We start from the raw sequence: 25,450 nt of genomic DNA on the forward strand, positions 1-25,450 counted from the left end.
CTACCGAGGTGTTCTTACCTACCGAGGTGTTCCTACCTACCGAGGTGTTCCTACCTACCGAGGTGTTCTTACCTACCGGGGTATGAGGTGTTCCTTTCTACCGAGGTGTTCCTACCTACCGAGGTGTTCCTACCTACCGAGGTGTTCCTACCTACCGAGGTGTACTTACCTACCGAGGTATGAGGTGTTCCTTTCTACCGAGGTGTTCCTACCTACCGAGGTGTTCCTACCTACCGAGGTGTTCCTACCTAGCGAGGTGTTCTTACCTACCGAGGTGTTCCTACCTACCGAGGTGTTCCTACCTACCGAGGTGTTCCTACCTACCGGGGTATGAGGTGTTCCTTTCTACCGAGGTGTTCCTACCTACCGAGGTATGAGGTGTTCCTTTCTACCGAGGTGTTCCTACCTACCGAGGTATGAGGTGTTCCTACCTACCGAGGTGTTCTTACCTACCGAGGTATGTGTTGTTCCTTTCTACCGAGGTGTTCCTACCTACTGAGGTATGAGGTGTTTCTATCTACCGGGGTGTTCCTACCTACTGAGGTGTTCCTACCTACTGAGGTGTTCCTACCTACCGGGGTGTTCCTACCTACCGAGGTGTTCCTACCTACCGGGGTGTTCCTACCTACCGGGGTGTTCCTACCTACCAAGATATGAGGTGTTCCTACCTACCAAGGTATGAGGTGTTCCTACCTACCGAGGTATGAGGTGTTCCTACCTACCGAGGTATGAGGTGTTCCTACCTACCGAGGTATGAGGTGTTCCTACCTACCGGGGTGTTCCTACCTACTGAGGTATGAGGTGTTTCTATCTACCGGGGTGTTCCTACCTACTGAGGTATGAGGTGTTCCTACCTACCGGGGTGTTCCTACCTACTGAGGTATGAGGTGTTCCTACCTACCGGGGTGTTCCTACCTACCGAGGTATGAGGTGTTCCTACCTACCGAGGTATGAGGTGTTCCTACCTACTGAGATGTGAGGTGTTCCTACCTACTGAGATTTGAGGTGTTCCTACCTACCGGGGTGTTCCTACCTACTGAGGTATGAGGTGTTTCTATCTACCGGGGTGTTCCTACCTACTGAGGTATGAGGTGTTTCTATCTACCGGGGTGTTCCTACCTACTGAGGTATGAGGTGTTTCTATTTACCGGGGTGTTCCTACCTACCGAGGTGTTTCTATCTACCGGGGTGTTCCTACCTACTGAGGTATTCCTACCTACTGAGATATGAGGTGTTCCTACCTACTGAGATATGAGGTGTTCCTACCTACCGGGGTGTTCCTACCTACTGAGATATGAGGTGTTCCTACCTACCGGGGTGTCCCTACCTACCGGGGTGTTCCTACCTACTGAGGTGTTCCTACCTACCGGGGTATGAGGTGTTCCTACCTACTGAGGTGTTCCTACCTACTGAGGTATGAGGTGTTTCTATCTACTATTTACCGGGGTGTTCCTACCTACCGAGGTGTTTCTATCTACTGGGGTGTTCCTACCTACTGAGGTGTTCCTACCTACTGAGGTATGAGGTGTTTCTATTTACCGGGGTGTTCCTACCTACTGAGGTGTTCCTACCTACTGAGATATGAGGTGTTCCTACCTACTGAGATATGAGGTGTTCCTACCTACTGAGGTGTTCCTACCTACTGAGATATGAGGTGTTCCTACCTACTGAGATATGAGGTGTTCCTACCTACCGGGGTGTTCCTACCTACTGAGATATGAGGTGTTCCTACCTACCGGGGTGTCCCTACCAACCGGGGTGTTCCTACCTACTGAGGTGTTCCTACCTACTGAGGTATGAGGTGTTCCTACCTACTGGGGTGTTCCTACCTACTGAGGTGTTCCTACCTACCGGTGTGTTCCTACCTACCGGGGTGTTCCTACCTACTGAGGTGTTCCTACCTACTGAGGTGTTCCTACCTACTGGGGTGTTCCTACCTACTGAGGTGTTCCTACCTACCAGGATGTTCCTACCTACCGGGGTGTTCCTACCTACTGAGGTGTTCCTACCGACTGAGGTATGAGGTGTTCCTACCTACTGGGGTGTTCCTACCTACCGAGGTGTTCCTACCTACTGAGGTGTTCCTACCTACCGGGGTGTTCCTACCTACTGGGGTGTTCCTACCTACCGGGGTGTTCCTACTTACTTAGGTGTTCCTACCTACTGGGGTGTTCCTACCTACCGGGGTGTTCCTACCTACCGGGGTGTTCCTACCTACCGGGGTGTTCCGACCCACTGGGGTGTTCCTACCTACTGAGGTGTTCCTACCTACCGGGGTGTTCCTACCTACCGGGGTGTTCCTACCTACCGGGGTGTTCCTACTTACTGAGGTGTTCCTACCTACTGGGGTGTTCCTACCTACCGGGGTGTTCCTACCTACCGGGGTGTTCCGACCCACTGGGGTGTTCCTACCTACTGAGGTGTTCCTACCTACCGGGGTGTTCCTACCTACCGGGGTGTTCCGACCCACTGGGGTGTGAGGTGTTCCATCGACTCCCCTACCGAGAAGTTCTAGACCATTGGGGAGGCCCAGTACACACACACTACAGGATGGGCCACACACCCCCAAGCCTAACAGACCCCATTGCTAAACACAGGGGCCGCTTGGTACAGGTTTGTGTGGGTAGTCTTTTTGATTGGTGGGCTGGAAATACACTCATATTAGTGTAATGTGTGTAATGTGCATGTTGTTATTGTCTTTTACTGTAAACACACATTAAGTAAATATCAGTAACCTGTATTCATAGACAATGGGAGTAAGTATTGTATTTTTTCCAAGATCTCTCCAAAAAAAAAACGATTGGACATGTTCTTTCATAAACCCTTTAATAATGGCTAAATAAAGGGTATATTATTTCTGAAAGTTTACAAAGCCACATATATTTTGTTAGTGCATAGTAACAAATCAATCAATCATTATTATTATTATTTATAAATCTCATTTTACTTCATCAGTTGTCACAAAGTGCTTTTTACAGTAATCCAACGTTGACCCCACAGAGCTTTTATAGTAACACGACCTAGACCCTACAGAGCAGAAGGAGCCTGGATTCAATCTGAAACTGTGCTATATAGCAGGCCTGACGAACACGGTTAACATTGCCTTTGAAAGCCACACTGTCTACAAAGGGCGAGCGGCTTGAATCCCAACCTAGAAGAGGTTATATTGGATACTCAGTGCATCCGGCCCAGTGTAATGATAGAGGCCTTTGCACATCTCTCTGTAGACGTTCCTCAGCAGTGTGTGCATGTGTGTGTTAGCCCAGTGTAATGATATAGTTCTTGTAGACCTCTCTGTAGGCGTTCCTCAGCAGGACATAAGGGAAACAGCTCTCCAACATGTCCTGGCTCAGGAACGGAGACGCCTCCACGATCTGTAGAGGAGGTAGGTGGCCAATCAGGTGAAGAGAATACATTATTCATGTATGGAAAATAAAATAAATAAAAAAGGTTAAATGTACAGATTTTTGACCAGAGTCAGACGTTTTTCTCCTGACCATGTGACCTGACAGGGGAAACCGTCTGGGACCTTGTTATGAGTCACTCCGTAATCCTTGTCCCGAGCCAGAACGACCCACAAGGACCTTGTTATGGCCCCTGAAATTTTCAACATTACGATAAGTAGAAATGCTGTAGGAAGACCTGAGCCTACCATGTGCAGGAGAAGGTAGATGGAGTCTCTGTTCTTGCCGTCCACCCTATTCTCTACATTCTGACCCAGCTGGAGCAGGGTGGAAGACGCAACCTAGATGAACAAGATCACCTTTAGCAGTAGGAATAGATCTACAACAACTGTTAAATCAGATGAAAATGTCCTGTGTCAACATGACCTCTTTAGAGACAGTGCATCCAGGTCGATCACGTACCAGAAGGAACATGACCTCTTTAGAGACAGTGCATCCAGGTCGATCACGTACCAGAAGGAACATGACCTCTTTAGAGACAGTGCATCCAGGTCGATCACGTACCAGAAGGAACATGACCTCTTTAGAGACAGTGCATCCAGGTCGATCACGTACCAGAAGGAACATGACCTCTTTAGAGACAGTGCATCCAGGTCACGTACCAGAAGGAACTCTTTCAGGTGTTGCTCTATATTCTTGCTCTCGACAGTGAACATGGCTGCAGACAGCTGGTTGATGGCCGTGGCCAGACAGTGGATGTTGTTGTGGTGCCCTGCGATCAATCAAATCAATCAATCAATTAGTTGGGTGACGGCCGTGGCCAGACAGTGGATGTTGTTGTGGTGCCCTGCGATCAATCAAATCAATCAATCAATTAGTTGGGTGACGGCCGTGGCCAGACAGTGGATGTTGTTGTGGTGCCCTGCGATCAATCAATCAATCAATCAATTAGTTGGGTGACGGCCGTGGCCAGACAGTGGATGTTGTTGTGGTGCCCTGCGATCAATCAATCAATCAATTAGTTGGGTGACGGCCGTGGCCAGACAGTGGATGTTGTTGTGGTGCCCTGCGGTCAATCAATCAATCAATCAATTAGTTGGTTGACGGCCGTGGCCAGACAGTGGATGTTGTTGTGGTGCCCTGCGGTCAATCAATCAATCAATCAATTAGTTGGGTGACGGCCGTGGCCAGACAGTGGATGTTGTTGTGGTGCCCTGCGATCAATCAATCAATCAATTAGTTGGGTGACGGCCGTGGCCAGACAGTGGATGTTGTTGTGGTGCCCTGCGGTCAATCAATCAATCAATTAGTTGGTTGACGGCCGTGGCCAGACAGTGGATGTTGTTGTGGTGCCCTGCGGTCAATCAATCAATCAATCAATTAGTTGGTTGACGGCCGTGGCCAGACAGTGGATGTTGTTGTGATGCCCTGCGGTCAATCAATCAATCAATCAATTAGTTGGGTGACGGCCGTGGCCAGACAGTGGATGTTGTTGTGGTGCCCTGTGGTCAATTAATCAATCAATCAATCAATTAGTTGGGTGACGGCCGTGGCCAGACAGTGGATGTTGTTGTGATGCCCTGCGATCAATCAATCAATTAGTTGGGTGACGGCCGTGGCCAGACAGTGGATGTTGTTGTGATGCCCTGCGATCAATCAATCAATTAGTTGGGTGACGGCCGTGGCCAGACAGTGGATGTTGTTGTGGTGCCCTGCGGTCAATCAATCAATCAATCAATCAATCAATTAGTTGGGTGACGGCAGTGGCCAGACAGTGGATGTTGTTGTGGTGCCCTGCGGTCAATCAATCAATCAATCAATCAATTAGTTGGTTGACGGCCGTGGCCAGACAGTGGATGTTGTTGTGGTGACCTGCGGTCAACCAATCAATCAATCAATCAATTAGTTGGGTGACGGCCGTGGCCAGACAGTGGATGTTGTTGTGGTGCCCTGCGGTCAATCAATCAATCAATCAATCAATTAGTTGGGTGACGGCCGTGGCCAGACAGTGGATGTTGTTGTGATGCCCTGCGATCAATCAATCAATTAGTTGGGTGACGGCCGTGGCCAGACAGTGGATGTTGTTGTGGTGCCCTGCGGTCAATCAATCAATCAATCAATCAATTAGTTGGGTGACGGCCGTGGCCAGACAGTGGATGTTGTTGTGATGCCCTGCGGTCAATCAATCAATCAATCAATCAATTAGTTGGGTGACGGCCGTGGCCAGACAGTGGATGTTGTTGTGGTGCCCTGCGGTCAATCAATCAATCAATCAATCAATTAGTTGGGTGACGGCCGTGGCCAGACAGTGGATGTTGTTGTGGTGCCCTGCGGTCAATCAATCAATCAATCAATTAGTTGGGTGACGGCAGTGGCCAGACAGTGGATGTTGTTGTGGTGCCCTGCGGTCAATCAATCAATCAATCAATTAGTTGAGTGACAGCCGTGGCCAGACAGTGGATGTTGTTGTGGTGCCCTGCGGTCAATCAATCAATCAATCAATCAATCAATTAGTTGAGTGACAGCCGTGGCCAGACAGTGGATGTTGTTGTGGTGCCCTGCGGTCAATCAATCAATCAATCAATTAGTTGAGTGACAGCCGTGGCCAGACAGTGGATGTTGTTGTGATGCCCTGCGATCAATCAATCAATCAATCAATTAGTTGGGTGACGGCCGTGGCCAGACAGTGGATGTTGTTGTGATGCCCTGCGATCAATCAATCAATTAGTTGGTTGACGGCCGTGGCCAGACAGTGGATGTTGTTGTGGTGCCCTGCGGTCAATCAATCAATCAATCAATCAATTAGTTGGGTGACGGCCGTGGCCAGACAGTGGATGTTGTTGTGGTGCCCTGCGGTCAATCAATCAATCAATCAATCAATTAGTTGGGTGACGGCCGTGGCCAGACAGTGGATGTTGTTGTGGTGCCCTGCGGTCAATCAATCAATCAATCAATCAATTAGTTGGGTGACGGCCGTGGCCAGACAGTGGATGTTGTTGTGATGCCCTGCGATCAATCAATCAATTAGTTGGGTGACGGCCGTGGCCAGACAGTGGATGTTATTGTGGTGCCCTGCGGTCAATCAATCAATCAATCAATCAATTAGTTGGGTGACGGCCGTGGCCAGACAGTGGATGTTGTTGTGATGCCCTGCGGTCAATCAATCAATCAATCAATTAGTTGGGTGACGGCCGTGGCCAGACAGTGGATGTTGTTGTGGGGCCCTGCGGTCAATCAATCAATCAATCAATCAATTAGTTGGGTGACGGCCGTGGCCAGACAGTGGATGTTGTTGTGGTGTCCTGCGGTCAATCAATCAATCAATCAATTAGTTGGGTGACGGCAGTGGCCAGACAGTGGATGTTGTTGTGGTGCCCTGCGGTCAATCAATCAATCAATCAATTAGTTGAGTGACAGCCGTGGCCAGACAGTGGATGTTGTTGTGGTGCCCTGCGGTCAATCAATCAATCAATCAATCAATTAGTTGGGTGACGGCAGTGGCCAGACAGTGGATGTTGTTGTGGTGCCCTGCGGTCAATCAATCAATCAATCAATTAGTTGAGTGACAGCCGTGGCCAGACAGTGGATGTTGTTGTGATGCCCTGCGGTCAATCAATCAATCAATCAATTAGTTGAGTGACAGCCGTGGCCAGACAGTGGATGTTGTCGTGGTGCCCTGCGGTCAATCAATCAATCAATCAATCAATTAGTTGGGTGACAGCCGTGGCCAGACAGTGGATGTTGTTGTGATGCCCTGCGGTCAATCAATCAATCAATTAGTTGGGTGACGGCCGTGGCCAGAGAGTGGATGTTGTTGTGATGCCCTGCGATCAATCAATCAATCAATCAATTAGTTGGGTGACAGCCGTGGCCAGAGAGTGGATGTTGTTGTGATGCCCTGCGATCAATCAATCAATTAGTTGGGTGACGGCCGTGGCCAGACAGTGGATGTTGTTGTGGTGCCCAGCGGTCAATCAATCTATCAATTAGTTGAGTGACGGCAGTGGCCAGACAGTGGATGTTGTTGTGATGCCCTGCGGTCAATCAATCAATCAATCAATTAGTTGAGTGACGGCCGTGGCCAGAGAGTGGATGTTGTTGTGATGCCCTGTGATCAATCAATCAATCAATCAATTAGTTGGGTGACAGCCGTGGCCAGAGAGTGGATGTTGTTGTGATGCCCTGTGATCAATCAATCAATCAATCAATTAGTTGGGTGACGGCCGTGGCCAGACAGTGGATGTTGTTGTGGTGCCCAGCGGTCCACCAATCTATCAATTAGTTGAGTGACGGCAGTGGCCAGACAGTGGATGTTGTTGTGGTTCCCTACGGTCAATCAATCAATTAGTTGGGTGACAGCCGTGGCCAGACAGTGGATGTTGTTGTGGTGCCCTGCGGTCAATCAATCAATCAATCAATTAGTTGAGTGACAGCCGTGGCCAGACAGTGGATGTTGTTGTGGTGCCCTGCGGTCAATCAATCAATCAATTAGTTGAGTGACGACAACAATCCTACCGACGCTTCTGACGGAATCCTGTCTCCATCAGGGTTTCTGAATCCTTTTTATTCCAGGTCATGTTTAAAACGCAGACAGAGAAAAACCTGAACGCCATCTCTGATGTCACCATCTCTGATGTCACCATCTCTCTGACTTTTCTCCACGGTTGTTATTTGATGCTCTTAGGAGTTCTCCATCCGGCTCTGTGCCAACTCAATAAGACTCATTTTATGGAAAGTCTATGCTGTCTGACACAATCACTATGGGGCAGCAGGTGGCCTAGTGGTTAGAGCATTGGACTAGTAAACGTAAAGGTTGCAAGTTCAAATCCCCTGAGCTGAGAAGGTACAAATCTGTCGTTCTGCCCCTGAACAGGCAGTTAACCCACTGTTCCTAGGCTGTCGTTCTGCCCCTGAACAGGCAGTTAACCCACTGTTCCTAGGCTGTCGTTCTGCCCCTGAACAGGCAGTTAACCCACTGTTCCTAGGCTGTCGTTCTGCCCCTGAACAGGCAGTTAACCCACTGTTCCCAGGCCGTCGTTCTGCCCCTGAACAGGCAGTTAACCCACTGTTCCTAGGCTGTCGTTCTGCCCCTGAACAGGCAGTTAACCCACTGTTCCCAGGCCGTCGTTCTGCCCCTGAACAGGCAGTTAACCCACTGTTCCCAGGCCGTCGTTCTGCCCCTGAACAGGCAGTTAACCCACTGTTCCTAGGCTGTCGTTCTGCCCCTGAACAGGCAGTTAACCCACTGTTCCCAGGCCGTCGTTCTGCCCCTGAACAGGCAGTTAACCCACTGTTCCCAGGCTGTCGTTCTGCCCCTGAACAGGCAGTTAACCCACTGTTCCTAGGCTGTCGTTCTGCCCCTGAACAGGCAGTTAACCCACTGTTCCCAGGCCGTCGTTCTGCCCCTGAACAGGCAGTTAACCCACTGTTCCCAGGCTGTCGTTCTGCCCCTGAACAGGCAGTTAACCCACTGTTCCTAGGCTGTCGTTCTGCCCCTGAACAGGCAGTTAACCCACTGTTCCTAGGCTGTCGTTCTGCCCCTGAACAGGCAGTTAACCCACTGTTCCCAGGCTGTCGTTCTGCCCCTGAACAGGCAGTTAACCCACTGTTCCTAGGCTGTCGTTCTGCCCCCTGAACAGGCAGTTAACCCACTGTTCCTAGGCTGTCGTTCTGCCCCTGAACAGGCAGTTAACCCACTGTTCCCAGGCTGTCGTTCTGCCCCTGAACAGGCAGTTAACCCACTGTTCCTAGGCTGTCGTTCTGCCCCCTGAACAGGCAGTTAACCCACTGTTCCTAGGCTGTCGTTCTGCCCCTGAACAGGCAGTTAACCCACTGTTCCTAGGCTGTCGTTCTGCCCCTGAACAGGCAGTTAACCCACTGTTCCTAGGCTGTCGTTCTGCCCCTGAACAGGCAGTTAACCCACTGTTCCTAGGCTGTCGTTCTGCCCCTGAACAGGCAGTTAACCCACTGTTCCTAGGCTGTCGTTCTGCCCCCTGAACAGGCAGTTAACCCACTGTTCCTAGGCTGTCGTTCTGCCCCTGAACAGGCAGTTAACCCACTGTTCCCAGGCTGTCGTTCTGCCCCTGAACAGGCAGTTAACCCACTGTTCCCAGGCTGTCGTTCTGCCCCTGAACAGGCAGTTAACCCACTGTTCCTAGGCTGTCGTTCTGCCCCCTGAACAGGCAGTTAACCCACTGTTCCTAGGCTGTCGTTCTGCCCCTGAACAGGCAGTTAACCCACTGTTCCTAGGCTGTCGTTCTGCCCCCTGAACAGGCAGTTAACCCACTGTTCCTAGGCTGTTGTTCTGCCCCTGAACAGGCAGTTAACCCACTGTTCCTAGGCTGTTGTTCTGCCCCTGAACAGGCAGTTAACCCACTGTTCCTAGGCTGTCGTTCTGCCCCTGAACAGGCAGTTAACCCACTGTTCCTAGGCTGTCGTTCTGCCCCTGAACAGGCAGTTAACCCACTGTTCCTAGGCTGTCGTTCTGCCCCTGAACAGGCAGTTAACCCACTGTTCCCAGGCTGTCGTTCTGCCCCTGAACAGGCAGTTAACCCACTGTTCCCAGGCCGTCATTGAAAATTAGAATTTGTTCTTAACTGATTTGCCTAGTTAAATAAAAGCAAAAAAATTAATAAAATAGAAACAGCATCCCAAATAGCACCTTATTCCCTATATAGTGCACTTGGGACCTGGTCTAAAGTAGTGCACTTCCTTATGGGCTCTGGCCAAAAGTAGTGCACTTCCTTATGGGTCCTGGTCTAAAGTAGTGCACTATTGGGGATAGGGTGTAATTTGGGACGCTGCCCAGAGTCCTTGGTAAAAAAACAAGTCTTTCATTCGTCAACCTGCCTGAGTTAAGGTCAATAGGGAATTAGAAGTATTCCAAGGTGTCACAGTGATGACTGTGATGATGTCACTGTTCCCCCAAGTTCTGGTAAACTGGCGTGACTAGTGTCCATGGAATGTCAACCACATTGAACCAGTTAGCATAACTGTGGCAAATTCCACTTGAATTACACTTAGTCGTGCATTGACGTCGATGGGAGATTAGGTGGAAATGTTCCTTGTGTTTCACCCCTGAAAGATTCAAAAATGAGTCAGTGACTATTGTGTGTGTCTTTCCTAATCAGTTAGGATTTAAGCATACAGATGGATCTACACTAGTGCTGAGCGATTACAGCTTTTTGAGGTTGGATCAGTTTCGGTTTGAGTATTAAAAATGCTGGATTGAATGCTGTAACACAGAATAAACCAATGAATACAAGTCCCATGATGGTAGTGACCGCCCATTACTGTTTATGACTTATTTTTAACCTTCATTTACTCACGTTACTAAAATATTTCAGTTGTTCTGTATTTGACATTTGTTTTATATGAAGACTTATTTCATTCCAACTTTTACGACTGCTGAATACCAACTATCAATCACTTAGATCATGTATTTTCAGGTAGAGATACCTCATGAAGCAACAACTGCTCTCTATGTCCCCTCACAATCACGCATTCATTTTGGTTAATCGCTTAGTACTAATCTACACACAACAGATGGCATGAGAAGGGGCAGCTGTTGCTATTGTAACACCCAATGAGGATCCAAATGAACACATGAACATGTAAATCAGACATGGACTCAACTCCACATTGGAGCAGATTTCGAGATCTGGAAAGAAAAACATTTTAAAATGCAGTTGTTTTTGTTGGAGTGAACATACAACCGTGCTTGAAGAATTTCCCCAAGGGTTAAATTAAGCAATAAGGCACGAGAGGGTGTGGTATATGGCCAATATACCACGGCTAAGGGCTGTTCTTAAGCGCGACGCATCTCAGAGTGCTGGATAGAGCCATTAGTAGTGGTATATTGGCCATATATCACAACCCCTGAGGTGCCTTATTGCTATTATAAACTGGTTACCAACTTAATTAGAGCAGTAAAAATAAATGTTTTGTCATACCCGTGGTATACGGTCTAATATACCGAGCCTGTCAGCCAATCAACATTCAGGGCTGGAACTAACCAGTTTATAATACAGATTATTAGATGAAATGAACATCCTGTCGAATGTAGGAGGAGTTGGGGTCCAGGTTCAGAGAAGGCAGAGACACAATGTAATGTTGTTGGTTTTGCACTGAACTAAATGTATCACTAGGGTTATTGTGACCGTATGTTCAACAGGGAGCGAAGAGGGACATCTATGTACATTTACCACGAGTCAATAACCCAATCCTTACCACCATAATGTCTGCTGTAGTAGGAGTTGGGATCCAAAGCCAGGATGGGCAGGGACACGGCGATGTAAACCAGGAGAAGGCAGGTTAGCTTGTACTCCTCATCCACAGATGAGTTATCTGAAGAGTAGAACTCATATTTAGCAAACTTTCCTTTAAAAAAACATTAATAGGAAATAAACAAAAGGAAAGTTGAAAGACATGCATTAATAGGTTAAATATTTTTTCATTTTTTGACTTTTTAGCCAATTGGAGTCCAGCTACAGTGCCTTGCGAAAGTATTCGGCCCCCTTGAACTTTGCGACCTTTTGCCACATTTCAGGCTTCAAACATAAAGATATAAAACTGAATTTTTTTGTGAAGAATCAACAACAAGTGGGACACAATCATGAAGTGGAACGACATTTATTGGATATTCCAAACTTTTTTAACAAATCAAAAACTGAAAAATTGGGGGTGCAAAATTATTCAGCCCCTTTACTTTCAGTGCAGCAAACTCTCTCCAGAAGTTCAGTGAGGATCTCTGAATGATCCAATGTTGACCTAAATGACTAATGATGATAAATGCAATCCACCTGTGTGTAATCAAGTCTCCGTATAAATGCACCTGCACTGTGATAGTCTCAGAGGTCCGTTAAAAGCGCAGAGAGCATCATGAAGAACAAGGAAAACACCAGGCAGGTCCGAGATACTGTTGTGAAGAAGTTTAAAGCCGGATTTGGATACAAAAAGATTTCCCAAGCTTTAAACATCCCAAGGAGCACTGTGCAAGCGATCATATTGAAATGGAAGGAGTATCAGACCACTGCAAATCTACCAAGACCGGGCCGTCCCTCTAAACTTTCAGCTCATACAAGGAGAAGACTGATCAGAGATGCAGCCAAGAGGCCCATGATCACTGCAGAGATCTACAGCTGAGGTGGGAGACTCTGTCCATAGGACAACAATCAGTCGTATATTGCACAAATCTGGCCTTTATGGAAGAGTGGCAAGAAGAAAGCCATTTCTTAAAGATATCCATAAAAAGTGTCGTTTAAAGTTTGCCACAAGCCACCTGGGAGACACACCAAACATGTGGAAGAAGGTGCTCTGGTCAGATGAAACCAAAATTGAACTTTTTGGCAACAATGCAAAATGTTATGTTTGGCGTAAAAGCAACACAGCGCATCACCCTGAACACACCATCCCCACTGTCAAACATGGTGGTGGCAGCATCATGGTTTGGGCCTGCTTTTCTTCAGCAGGGACAGGGAAGATGGTTAAAATTGATGGGAAGATGGATGGAGCCAAATACAGGACCATTCTGGAAGAAAACCTGATGGAGTCTGCAAAAGACCTGAGACTGGGACGGAGATTTGTCTTCCAACAAGACAATGATCCAAAACATAAAGCAAAATCTACAATGGAATGGTTCAAAAATAAACATATCCAGGTGTTAGAATGGCCAAGTCAAAGTCCAGACCTGAATCCAATCGAGAATCTGTGGAAAGAACTGAAAACTGCTGTTCACAAATGCTCTCCATCCAACCTCACTGAGCTCGAGCTGTTTTGCAAGGAGGAATGGGAAAAAATGTCAGTCTCTCGATGTGTAAAACTGATAGAGACATACCCCAAGCGACTTACAGCTGTAATCGCAGCAAAAGGTGGCGCTACAAAGTATTAACTTAAGGGGGCTGAATACTTTCGCAAGGCACTGTATATAAAGGGGAGGATAGGTTGTGGAATCCTTCTGTTTTGTCATAAAGATATATTGTACAAAACCAATAAAGTGGTCCTTCGAGCCGGATAGTGACAATTGTCTTGGAACATGACCAGTGTAAAAACGGACATCCCCACCAGAGACTATTGTATTTACCTGTACGCATACTAGCGAGGGCTGCCACCAAAGCAGGGTCGATGTCACAATTCAGTCCTGCTGCAGACGCCAGCTCAAACACCGTCAGGGTTACCTGCATCAAGTAAACAAGATGTCTTCAACCATTTTTTATCTTAAAGATGCCTTCATTTACTTATTTGGCTTATCAGTTCTTTTCAGCTTCTAGCTGGGCAAAAAAGCCTCCATTAAGTGAATTTTTCTTAAACTGAAACTATAAAGCATTGGTTAACTACTGTTCCCTCTTTCTGTAGCAAGGGGTGGGGGATTTTTTTTTTGGGGGGGGGGTGAGGGGGGTCAGAATGTTTCCATTGAGGTGGTTATTTTAGTTGAGAGGTTGCAGACCAGACAGACATGATGTGTCTCTTTCAGGGAGGTCAGCTTGCCTCTGCTTGGTGCCTGGTGCTGCTGACGTCTTAGGGTTCATCCTGAACCAGGCTGTGGCATGTTATGTTTTCTCTGCACACTTGGGTTCAAATCATGTTTGAAATCTTTCAAATACTTTAAGTATTTGTTTTAGCCTGCTTGGAGTGCCAGGTTGGCATGGTTTCACTTCTCTATTGTTTTCCATAGCACTATACAAACTCAAACCAGCACAGATAAAGTATTTTTAAATGATTTCCAATAGTATTTACACCCGGGTCTGGGATGTCTGCTTTGTATGGCCTACTCTCACGCTCAGGGGAAAGACATAAGCAGGCCAGGGGGCTTTCCACAGTCAGAGACAACTCATAAAATACGTATTCTACTGTTCCACTGCTCTACTGCTCTCTACCCCTCTCTACTGCTCTCTACCCCCATTCTGCTCTCTACCCCTCTCTACTGCTCTCTACCCCTCTCTACTGCTCTCTACTACTCTCTACCCCTCTCTACTGCCTCCTACTCCTCTCTTCTGCACTCTTCCCCTCTCTACCCATCTCTACTGCTCTCTACCCCTCTCTACTGCTCTCTACCCCTCTCTACTGCTCTCTACTCCTCTCTACTGCTCTCTACTGCTCTCTACCCCTCTCTACTGCACTCTACCCATCTCTACTGCTCTCTACCCCTCTCTACTGCTCTCTACCCCTCTCTACTGCTCTCTACCCCTCTCTACTGCTCTCTACCCCTCTCTACCCCTCTCTACTGCTCTCTACCCCTCTTTACTGCTCTCTACTCCTCTCTACCCCTCTCTACTGCTCTCTACCCCTCTCTACTGCTCTCTACTGCTCTCTACTCCTCTCTACTGCACTCTACCCCTCTCTACTGCTCTCTACCCATCTCTACTGCTCTCTACCCATCTCTACTGCTCTCTACCCCTCTCTACTGCTCTCTACCCCTCTCTACTGCTCTCTACTCCTCTCTACTGCTCTGAATAACACTGTAATTCAAGTTATCGTATGAATGGTTGTTTTTTTGGTAATGATCCTATCCTACCCTATACTCTCCTACCATTCCCTAGTCTACCCTACCCTGTTTTCACCCTACCCTGTCATGCGATCCCTATCCTACCATATCCGATTCCACCCTATAACATACCCTATCATCCACCCTACCCTAACCTACTCTACCCTATTCTATCCTACCCTATCATGCGCTACCCTATCCGAATCTACCCTATAATGTACCCTATCAATCCTACACTATCATACCCTATCCTACCCTATCATATCCAACCCTACCCTACGCTATCCTACACTACCCTAACTAAACCAACCCTACCACATCCTACCCTACACTACCCTACCCTACCATACAATATCCTATCCAACTCAACCCTACGCTATCCTATCCTATTGTATCCTACCCTATAATACCGTATTCTATCCTTCCCAACCCAACCCTACCATATCCTACCCTAAACTATTCTACCTTAACCTACCCCATCATGCACTACCCTATCCAATACTATCATACCCTATCCAACTCTACCCTACGCTATCCTATCCCACCCTATAATACTGTATCCTATACTACCCTATTCCACACTACCATATCCTACCCTACCCTATCCCACCCTACTCCATCCTACCTTAACCCAGAATATCATGCGCTACCCTATCCGAATCTACCCTATAACGTACCTATCAATCCTACCCTATCCCACCCTACCCTATCATATCAAACCCTATGCTATCCTACCCTATACTACCCTAATCAACCCTACCATATCCTACCCTACCATATCCTATCCTAATTTACCTTCTACCATACCATATCCTACCCTATCAAATCCTACCCTACCCTCCCCTATCCTATCCCTATTGTATCATATCCTATAATACCGTATCCTATCCTGTTCTATCCTACCCTATTCAACCCTACCGTATCCTACCCTGAACAACCCTATCCTAATCTACCCTATCCAACCCTACTGTGTCCTACATATCATACCCTACCCTATAAAACCCTACCCTATCCTACCCAACTATATCTTCCCTTCCCTATCCCACCCTACTCTATCCTACCTTATCCTACCATACCATACCATATCCTACCCTATCCAACCCTCCCCGACCCTACCCAACCCACCCTACCCTATCCAACCCTCCCGACCCTACCCAACCCACCCTACTCTATCCTACCATACCCTATCCAACCCTATCCAACCCTCCCCGACCCTACCCACCATACTCTGTCCTATTCTTTACTCTCTGGTTATATTCAATTTTCCAAACCACTCTGTACCTTGATGTCTGTGTCAGGGGAGACCATGTCCCTTAGGCTCTCAATGGGCCCCATCAGGTAGGGGCAATGCTTCTGCATGATCTGAAGACAGAGAACAGAGGGATTATTAGGTACCCTATGACAGGATATTAATATTTTATTTGAAGCCTCGACCACAAGGGCGACAGATGTCATAAACAGTCGTGGCAGCTGGTGTCAACTCATGGCAACTGACTTCACAATGTTATAACATGACACAAACAATACAACAACAACAGCCTTATTACCCACAAGAGGGGAATGAAATTAAAATTCTCCATTCAGTATATTATAAGTGGTAGTGTGTCCTCACGTCTTCCAGTGTGTCCTGTGCCATGGCTCTAAAGGACAGGATCACTCCGATGATGGTCATCCTCTTCAGAACGTTCTCTCCTGCTGTTAAAGGTTAAACACGAGAGATTAAAGCTACGTTCATACAATCTATTATCCTTTTTAGTGTCATGAGGCACGGCACCGAGATGTTTGACATCTCTGAAATCATGCAATTGACAGGTCGGTTGGAGAAGCTCCAGTTATATACACACTGCACAGATCTAACAGCTTCAGACGGGATTCAATCCCCTCCGAGGTATTCCACATCACCTTTCACATCGTCAACTGATAAAGCATTCTGTTTGTCTTCTCATCTTTCTCCTGTTCCCCCTGCAGCTCACTTGGCACTCTTCCCTGGAGGTTAGTGTGTGTGTATGCGCGTGTATGTGTGTGTGTGTTACCAGGCAGTCTCTTCTGGAGGTTAGCCATGGCCTCAGGTTTGTCAAAGTTAGCTCTCATCTGAACTAGCACGTCCATGTTTTCTATCACCAGTTTCTGGAGGAGAGGAGAGGAGAGGAGAGGAGAGGAGAGGAGAGGAGAGGAGAGGAGAGGAGAGGAGAGGAGAGGAGAGGAGAGGAGAGGAGAGGAGAGGAGAGGAGAGGAGAGGAGAGGAGAGGAGGGAAGATGAGGGGAGAGGAGAGGAGAGGAGAGGACGGAAAAGAGAAGCGAAGAGAAGAGCAGAGGAAAAATAGAAAATAGATGGATAGAGTTGTGAGATACTGTCAAACTACCAGGTTATGAGTGCAATCACAGAGTTAATGTCCAGTTCAATCTTAATGTCAACTTTCTACCATTTACTGTAGGAGCTGTAATGACACGTTGACCAGGAGACGTTCTCTCTTTCAGACGGTTTGTTGATTTAACCTTTATTTAAGCAGGGACAAATTAGATATTTTTTTAATATAAATTAAAATAAGGGATATTCAGGTCACAATGATCTTCATCTCCTGTTGGACTGTGTGGGGGAGAGTATGAGTTCATCTCCTGTTGGACTGTGTGGGGGAGAGTAAGAGTGACTTCATAGTTCAACAGCGGCAGATCAGAGATAGACCGCCAGCCAGCCCTCTGAGAGATATGAGCTGTCTGTAATTGTTTGAAGCTTAATCCTACCTTGAGTTCTCCGACTTGTGAGGTGATGTGCCACATCAGGTTCTCACTGAGGAACTTGAGACCATACGGACCAATCAGCTCGGCCAGGGCCTGCATCTCTGGGCAGATTAGGGATGAAGGGGAGAATACGGATGTGTGGTTTAGAATGTAGTTGTCACACCCTGATCTGTTTCACCTGTTCCTGTGATTGTCTCCACCCCCTCCAGGTGTCGCTTATTTTCCCCAGTGTATTTATCCCTGTGTTTCCTGTCTCTCTGTGCCAGTTCGTCTTGTATGTTTAGTGAAGTCAGCCAGTGTGTTTTTCACCGTACTCTGTCTTCCTGGTTCTGACCACTGCCTGACTCTGGACTACTTTCCCACCTGCCTGATCATCCTACCTGCCCTCTGACCTTGAATCTGCCTGCCCTTCGGTACCTATTGACCTTTTGCCTGTCCAGGACCATTCTCTTGCCTGACCCTTTTTGGATGAATAAACATTGTACGACTCCAACCATCTGCCTCCTGTGTCTGCATCTGGGTCTCGCCTTGTGCCTGGATAGTAGTTTAGACTGTAGTTTAGACTGCAGTTAGGACCAGAGGACTACAACACCCGAGGGCTACAACACCCGAGGGCTACAGCACCCGAGGGCTATAACACAGAGCTAGGTGGACAGGGCGGAGCTAGGTTGACAGGGCGGAGCTAGGTGGATGGGGCGGAGGTAGGTGTAGAGGGTGGAGCTAGGTGAAGAGGGTGGTGCTAGGTGGAGAGGGTGGTGCTAGGTGGAGAGGGTGGTGCTAGGTGGAGAGGGTGGTGCTAGGTGGAGAGGGTGGAGGTAGGTGGTGCTAGGTGGAGAGGGTGGTGCTAGGTGGAGAGGGTGGAGGTAGGTGGAGAGGGTGGTGCTAGGTGGAGAGGGTGGTGCTAGGTGGAGAGGGTGGTGCTAGGTGGATAGGGTGGTGCTAGGTGGTGCTAGGTGGAGAGGGTGGTGGTGAGGATGCGGTAGGTGAAAAGGGTGGTGCTAGGTTGACAGGGCGGAGTTAGGTGGACGGGGCGGAGCTAGGTGGAGAGGGTGGTGCTAGGTGGAGAGGGTGGTGCTAGGTGGAGAGGGTGGTGCTAGGTGGAGAGGGTGGAGCTAGGTGGAGAGGATGGAGGTATGTGGTGCTAGGTGGAGAGGGTGGTGCTAGGTGGAGAGGGTGGTGCTAGGTGGAGAGGGTGGAGAGGGTGGAGGTAGGTGGTGCTAGGTGGAGAGGGTGGTGCTAGGTGGAGAGGGTGGTGCTAGGTGGAGAGGGTGGAGCTAGGTGGAGAGGGTGGAGCTAGGTGGAGAGGTTGGAGCTAGGTGGAGAGGGTGGAGGTAGGTGGAGAGGGTGGAGGTAGGTGGAGAGGGTGGAGGTAGGTGGCGAGGGTGGAGGTAGGTGGAGAGGGTGGAGGTAGGTGGATAGGGTGGAGGTAGGGGGTGCTAGGTGAAGAGGGTGGAGGTGCATTTAGAGGTCACCAGGCTACCCTACTGCAGACAGGTCTCACCTGAGATATCAGAGTACTCCTCTGCTCTGAAACTCTGCTCGTTCTCGATGGTCTGGTTGACGAAGCAGTGCATTGCAGGGCAGTGAACAATCAGGTTGCTGCTGGCCTGACGCAGAAGGCCCTCTAGGTACCTGTGGAGAGGCAGACGTCATATCCTCTTCCTAATGCATTCAAATGCACAACATAGGTGCTAACAGCTGCTGATGAACATCTATAACTACATGCATGTAGCAGTGCAGTGACAGAGGAAACGGTTCAGTGTCTGATATAATGTCTGTTAGCCTGGAGACGTCAGAGATGAAGACAAGTCACAGAAGGGTTGTCAGTTCAAATCCTAAACTCAGCAAAAAAAAGAAATGTCCCTTTTTCAGGACCCGGTCTTTCAAAGATCATTCGTAAAAATGTAAATAACTTCACAGCTCTTCATTGTAAAGGGTTTAAACACTGTTTCCCATGCTGCTTGTTCAATGAACCATAAACTATTAATGAACATGCACCTGTGGAACGGTCGTTAAGACACTAACAGTTTACAGACAGTAGGCAATGAAGGTCACAGTTATGAAAACTTAGGACACTAAGGAGGCCTTTCTACTGACTCTGAAAAACACCAAAAGAAAGATGCCCAGGGTGCAATGTCCGTACTGTGAGATGCCTAAGACAGCGCTACAGGACGGACAGCTGATCGTCCTCACAGTGGCAGACCACTTGTAACAACACCTGCACAGGATTGGTACATCTGAACATCATACCTGTGGGACAGGTACAGGATGGCAACAAAAACTGCCCGAATTACACCAGGAATGAACAGTTCAGACTGTTCGCAATAGACTGAGAGAGGCCGACTGAGGGCTGTAGGCCTGTTGTAGGAAGGCGTGTCCTCACCAGACATCACCGGGCAACAAACGTCACCTATGGACACAAACCCACTGTTGCTGGACCAGACAGAATTGGCAAAAAGTGCTCTTCACTGACGAGTTGAGGTTTTGTCTCACCGGTGATGGTCAGATTCGTGTTTATAGTTGAATGAATGAGCGTTACACCGAGGCCTGTACTCTGGAGCGGAATCGATTGGAGGTGGAGGGTCCGTCATGGTCTGGGGCGGTGTGTCACACCATCATCGGTCTGAACTTGTTGTCATTGCAGGCAATCTCAACGCTGTGCGTTACAGGGAAGACATCCTCCTCCCTCATGTGGTACCCTTCCTGCAGGTTCATCCTGACATGAACCTCCAGCATGACAATGCCACCAGCCATACTGCTCGTTCTGTGCGAGATTTCCTAAAAGGCAGGAATGTCAGTGTTCTGCCATGGCCAGCTAAGAGCTCGGATCTCAATCCCATTGAGCACGTCTGGGACCTGTTTAATCGGAGGGTGAGGGCTAGGGCCATTCCCCCCAGAAATGACCAGGAACTTGCAGGTGCCTTGGTGGAAGAGTGAGGTAACATCTCACAGCAAGAACTGGAAAATCTGGTGCAGTCCATGAGGAGGAGTTGCACTGCAGTACTTAATGCAGCTGGTGGCCACACCAGATACTGACTGTTACTTTTGATTTTAACCCCCTTCCTTTGTTCAGGGACTCAATATTCAATTTCTGTTAATCACATGTCTGTGGAACTTGTTCAGTTTATGTCTCAGTTGTTGAGTCTTGTTATGTTCATACAAATATTTTAGACATGTTTAGTTTGCTGAAAATAAAACCCAGTTGACAGTGAGAGGACGTTTCTTTTTTTTGCTGAGTTTATTTCTGGTAATAGTGGGAGTGGGACATGAAATAGTAATTGGAGGACTGCTGCTGGTATCACGTTACCAGTTGGTATACAGCGTGGTGATGGTCTGTCCTCCGTATGAGTCCAGTGGCTGCGTCTGCTGCAGTAGGACATTCTTGACCAGCCTAGTGACGTCCAGACTGAGGTAGCGTGACAGGGTGTGCAGGCTGGCTGTGTAGGCCCGAATCCCGGCCAGGAGGTCAGACGGACGTCCTATTTCCTGGGTGGTCTGGTTGTAATGGGCCATTCTCACGATGATCCTGGAACATTACACACACACACACACAGACACACAAACTAACGTCATGGAATCAGACAGGGCTACATGGCATGGCAGGCTGAATGAATAACAGTCAGGCTCAACGAACCATGTAATGATTATTCTGTCTCTCTCGGTCTCTGTCTCTTTTCAAGGGGCTTTATTGGCATGGGAAACATTTGTTAACATTGCCAAAGCAAGTGAGGTAGATAATATATAAAAGTGAAATAAACAATCAAAATTAACTGTAAACTTTACACTCTCTGTCTCTATCTATCCCTCTCCTCAACCCCCCCCCCCCCCCCCGCGCAATATTTAATTAATTGATCAATTACACTGTGCTGAAACGGAAGCAGAACATGTACACAGATCATTATGGTGCATGCTTGGTTAATTTTGAAATAGCAACCTACTGTAGCTATAATTGTCTGAACTCCTGAACTCTTTAATATATAGTTCAGTAAAGTATCTGCCATGTTGTCATTTTGTGTTGCTACCATGTTGTTGTCATGTTGTGTTGCTACCATGTTGTTGTCATGTTGTGTTGCTACCCATGTTGTTGTCATGTTGTGTTGCTACCCGTGTTGTTGTCATGTTGTGTTGCTACCCATGTTGTTGTCATGTGCCGCTACCCGTGTTGAGGTCATGTTGTCTTGCTACCATGTTGTTGTCTTGCTACCATGTTGTTGTCATGTTGTCTTGCTACCATGTTGGTGTCATGTTGTCTTGCTACCATGTTGTTGTCATGTTGTGTTGCTACCCGTGTTGTCATGTTGGGTTGCTACCATGTTGTTGTCATGTTGTGTTGCTACCTGTGTTGTCATGTTGTGTTGCTACCCGTGTTGTTGTCATGTGCCGCTACCCGTGTTGTTGTCATGTTGTCTTGCTACCATGTTGTTGTCATGTTGTGTTGCTACCATGTTGTTGTCATGTTGGGTTGCTACCATGTTGTTGTCATGTTGTGTTGCTACCCGTGTTGTCATGTTGTGTTGCTACCCATGTTGTTGTCATGTGCCGCTACCCGTGTTGTTGTCATGTTGTCTTGCTACCATGTTGGTGTCATGTTGTCTTGCTACCATGTTGTTGTCATGTTGTGTTGCTACCCGTGTTGTCATGTTGGGTTGCTACCATGTTGTTGTCATGTTGTGTTGCTACCCGTGTTGTCATGTTGTGTTTCTACCCATGATGTTGTCATGTTGTGTTGCTACCCGTGTTGTCATGTTGTGTTGCTACCTGTGTTGTCATGTTGTGTTGCTACCCGTGTTGTTGTCATGTTGTGTTGCTACCCATGTTGTTGTCATGTTGTGTTGCTACCCATGTTGTTGTCATGTTGTGTTGCTGCCCGTGTTGTTGTCATGTTGTGTTGCTACCCGTGTTGTTGTCATGTTGTGTTGCTACCCGTGTTGTTGTCATGTTGTGTTGCTACCCGTGTTGTTGTCATGTTGTGTTGCTACCCGTGTTGTCATGTTGTGTTGCTACCTGTGTTGTCATGTTGTGTTGCTACCCGTGTTGTTGTCATGTTGTGTTGCTACCCATGTTGTTGTCATGTTGTGTTGCTACCCATGTTGTTGTCATGTTGTGTTGCTGCCCGTGTTGTTGTCATGTTGTGTTGCTACCCGTGTTGTTGTCATGTTGTGTTGCTACCCGTGTTGTTGTCATGTTGTGTTGCTACCCGTGTTGTTGTCATGTTGTGTTGCTACCCGTGTTGTCATGTTGTGTTGCTACCCGTGTTGTCATGTTGTGTTGCTACCATGTTGTTGTCATGTTGTGTTGCTACCCGTGTTGTTGTCATGTTGTGTTGCTACCTGTGTTGTTGTCATGTTGTGTTGCTACCATGTTGTTGTCATGTTGTGTTGCGTTGCTACCATGTTGTTGTCATGTTGTGTTGCTACCATGTTGTTGTCATGTTGTGTTGCTACCCATGTTGTTGTCATGTTGTGTTGCTACCATGTTGTTGTCATGTTGTGTTGCTACCCATGTTGTTGTCATGTTGTGTTGCTACCATGTTGTTGGTGTTGTGTTGCTACCATGTTGTGTTGCCATGTTGTGTTGCTACCATGTTGTTGTCATGTTGTGTTGCTACCCATGTTGTTGTCATGTTGTGCTGCTACCATGTTGTTGTCATGTTGTGTTGCTACCATGTTGTGTTGCCATGTTGAGTTGCTACCATGTTGTTGTTGTGGTGCTACCATGTTGTCATGTTGTGTTGCTACCATGTTGTGTTGCTACCATGCTGTGTTGTCATGTGTTGCTACCTTGCTGTGTTGTTGTCTTAGGTCTATCTTTATATAGTGTTGTCTCTCTCGTTGTGATGTATTTTGGCCTATATTTTTTAATCCCAGCCCGTCTCTGCAGGAGGTCATTGTAAATAAGAATTTGTTCTCCACTGACGTGCCTAGTTAAATAAATGTTAAATGAAAATACAATACAAATCTTCTCTGCATTATAAACGGTCTCATGTTTTGCTTAAAACAGAGAAATTGAGATTTAGGTGGAGAAAAGGATTAAACAATCTAATATTACAAAGCAATAGATATTAAGACAGAGATCATGTTATAGGCAAAAGGTGCGTGGCGTACTTGGTGAGGCGTGTCTCCAAGTGAGATATGAGGAACTCTGCAGGAGTGACGATGTGGTTGAACACTGTGAAGTCACTGCTCCCACTGAATGAGGAGCACAGCTCAGTCAGAGTCAGATGCAGCTTGTCCATACTGGAAGAGAAAGAGAAAGGGAGAGAGAGAGAGAGAGAGAGAGAGAGATGAGAGAGAGCGACAGAGAGAGAGAGAGAGAGAGAGGAGAGAGAGACAGAGAGAGAGAGCGAGAGAGAGAGAGAGAGCGAGAGAGCAAGAGAGCGAGAGAGCAAGAGAGAAAGAGAGAGAGAAATTCGACATACCAATTAGGATCTGGCTAAAAATACTTGAAGCAGTTATAGAAACCATTTCCCTTTATGGTTGTGAGGTCTGGGGTCCGCTCACCAACCAAGAATTCACAAAATGGGACAAACACCAAATGGAGTCTCTGCAAAAATATCCTCAGTGTACAACGTAAAACACCAAATAATGCATGCAGAGCAGAATGAGGCCGATACCCACTAATGATCAAGATCCAGTAAAGAGATGTTAAATTCTACAACCACCTAAAAGGAAGCGATTCCCAAACCTTCCATAACAAAACCATCACCTACAGAGAGATGAACCTGGACAAGAGTCCCCTAAGCAAGCTGGTCCTGGGGCTCTGTTCACAAACACAAACAGACCCCACAGAGCCCCAGGACAGCAGCACAATTAGACCCAACCAAATCATGAGAAAACAAAAAGATAACTACTTAACACATTGGAAAGAATTAACAAAAAAACAGAGCAAACTAGAATGCTATTTGACCCTAAACAGAGAGTCCACAGTGGCAGAGTACCTGACCACTGTGACTGACCCAAACTTAAGGAAAGCTTTGACTATGTACAGACTCAGTGAGCATAGCCTTGCTGTAGAGAAAGGACGCAAAATGAGGTGGAAACTGAGCTCCACTTCCTAACCTTCCTGCCAAATGTATGACCAGAGAGACACACAAATCATTTGAAAACAAACCCAATTTTGATAAACTCTCAAATACCACAGTGTGCCATCACAGCAGCAAGATGTGTGACCTGTTGCCACAAGAAAAGGGCAACCAGTGAAGAACACACGCCATTGTAAATACAACCCATATTCAAGCTGGATGTAAAATCCGGGGAGCCAGACCATCAAGGGAGGCCCCTTTTTGTCCATTTACTAATTCCACATATGTCATTTGCAATGTCTTTATTCTTTTGTTAACTTAAATAGAGAGAGCGGCTTTTGTGGAGCGATGGGTAATGATGCTTCGTGGGTGACTGTTGTTGAGGTGTGCAGAGGGTCCCTTGTTCGAGCCCAGGTATGGGCGAGGGGACGGTCTAAAGTTATACTGTTACATTGATGCTGTTGACCCGGATCACTGGTTGCTGCGGAAAAGGAGGAGGTCAAAAGGGGGGTGAGTGTAACGGATGTGAAACGGCTAGCTTAGTTAGCGGTGGTTCTGATGTAACGGATGTGAAACGGCTAGCTTAGTTAGCGGTGGTTCTGATGTAACGGATGTGAAACGCTAGCTTAGTTAGAGGTGGTTCTGATGTAACGGATGTGAAACGCTAGCTTAGTTAGAGGTGGTTCTGATGTAACGGATGTGAAACGGCTAGCTTAGTTAGAGGTGGTTCTGATGTAACGGATGTGAAACGGCTAGCTTAGTTAGAGGTGGTTCTGATGTAACGGATGTGAAACGGCTAGCTTA

The 25,450-nt window shown here is 47.4% G+C and overlaps 1 protein-coding gene across 13 annotated transcripts in view; it reads right to left on the reverse strand.

Annotated features, from left to right (window-relative positions):
* Positions 1-2,807: 2,807 nt before the first annotated feature.
* Positions 2,808-25,450, reverse strand: part of nckap1l (NCK associated protein 1 like) — a 59,571-nt gene continuing 36,928 nt past the window's right edge. For 2 of the 13 annotated variants that reach the window (XR_004209623.1, XR_004209618.1), the window contains exons 20-31: positions 23,730-23,861; positions 20,933-21,151; positions 19,127-19,257; positions 17,629-17,726; positions 16,920-17,013; positions 16,499-16,581; positions 16,168-16,248; positions 13,486-13,579; positions 11,634-11,750; positions 3,867-4,176; positions 3,653-3,745; positions 2,808-3,374 (exon numbers count right to left, since the gene is read on the reverse strand). Coding sequence is in view for 7 of the 13 variants with exons in the window: in XM_031822307.1 (XP_031678167.1) it covers positions 3,258-3,374; positions 3,653-3,745; positions 4,067-4,176; positions 11,634-11,750; positions 13,486-13,579; positions 16,168-16,248; positions 16,499-16,581; positions 16,920-17,013; positions 17,629-17,726; positions 19,127-19,257; positions 20,933-21,151; positions 23,730-23,861 (1,369 nt within the window). In the remaining 6 variants the exon portion in view is untranslated. The other 11 variants (XM_031822307.1, XM_031822354.1, XR_004209617.1 and 8 more) reach the window with 9 other exon arrangements.

Source organism: Oncorhynchus kisutch, linkage group LG1, assembly GCF_002021735.2.
Source record: "Oncorhynchus kisutch isolate 150728-3 linkage group LG1, Okis_V2, whole genome shotgun sequence".
Classification (NCBI taxonomy): domain Eukaryota; kingdom Metazoa; phylum Chordata; class Actinopteri; order Salmoniformes; family Salmonidae; genus Oncorhynchus; species Oncorhynchus kisutch.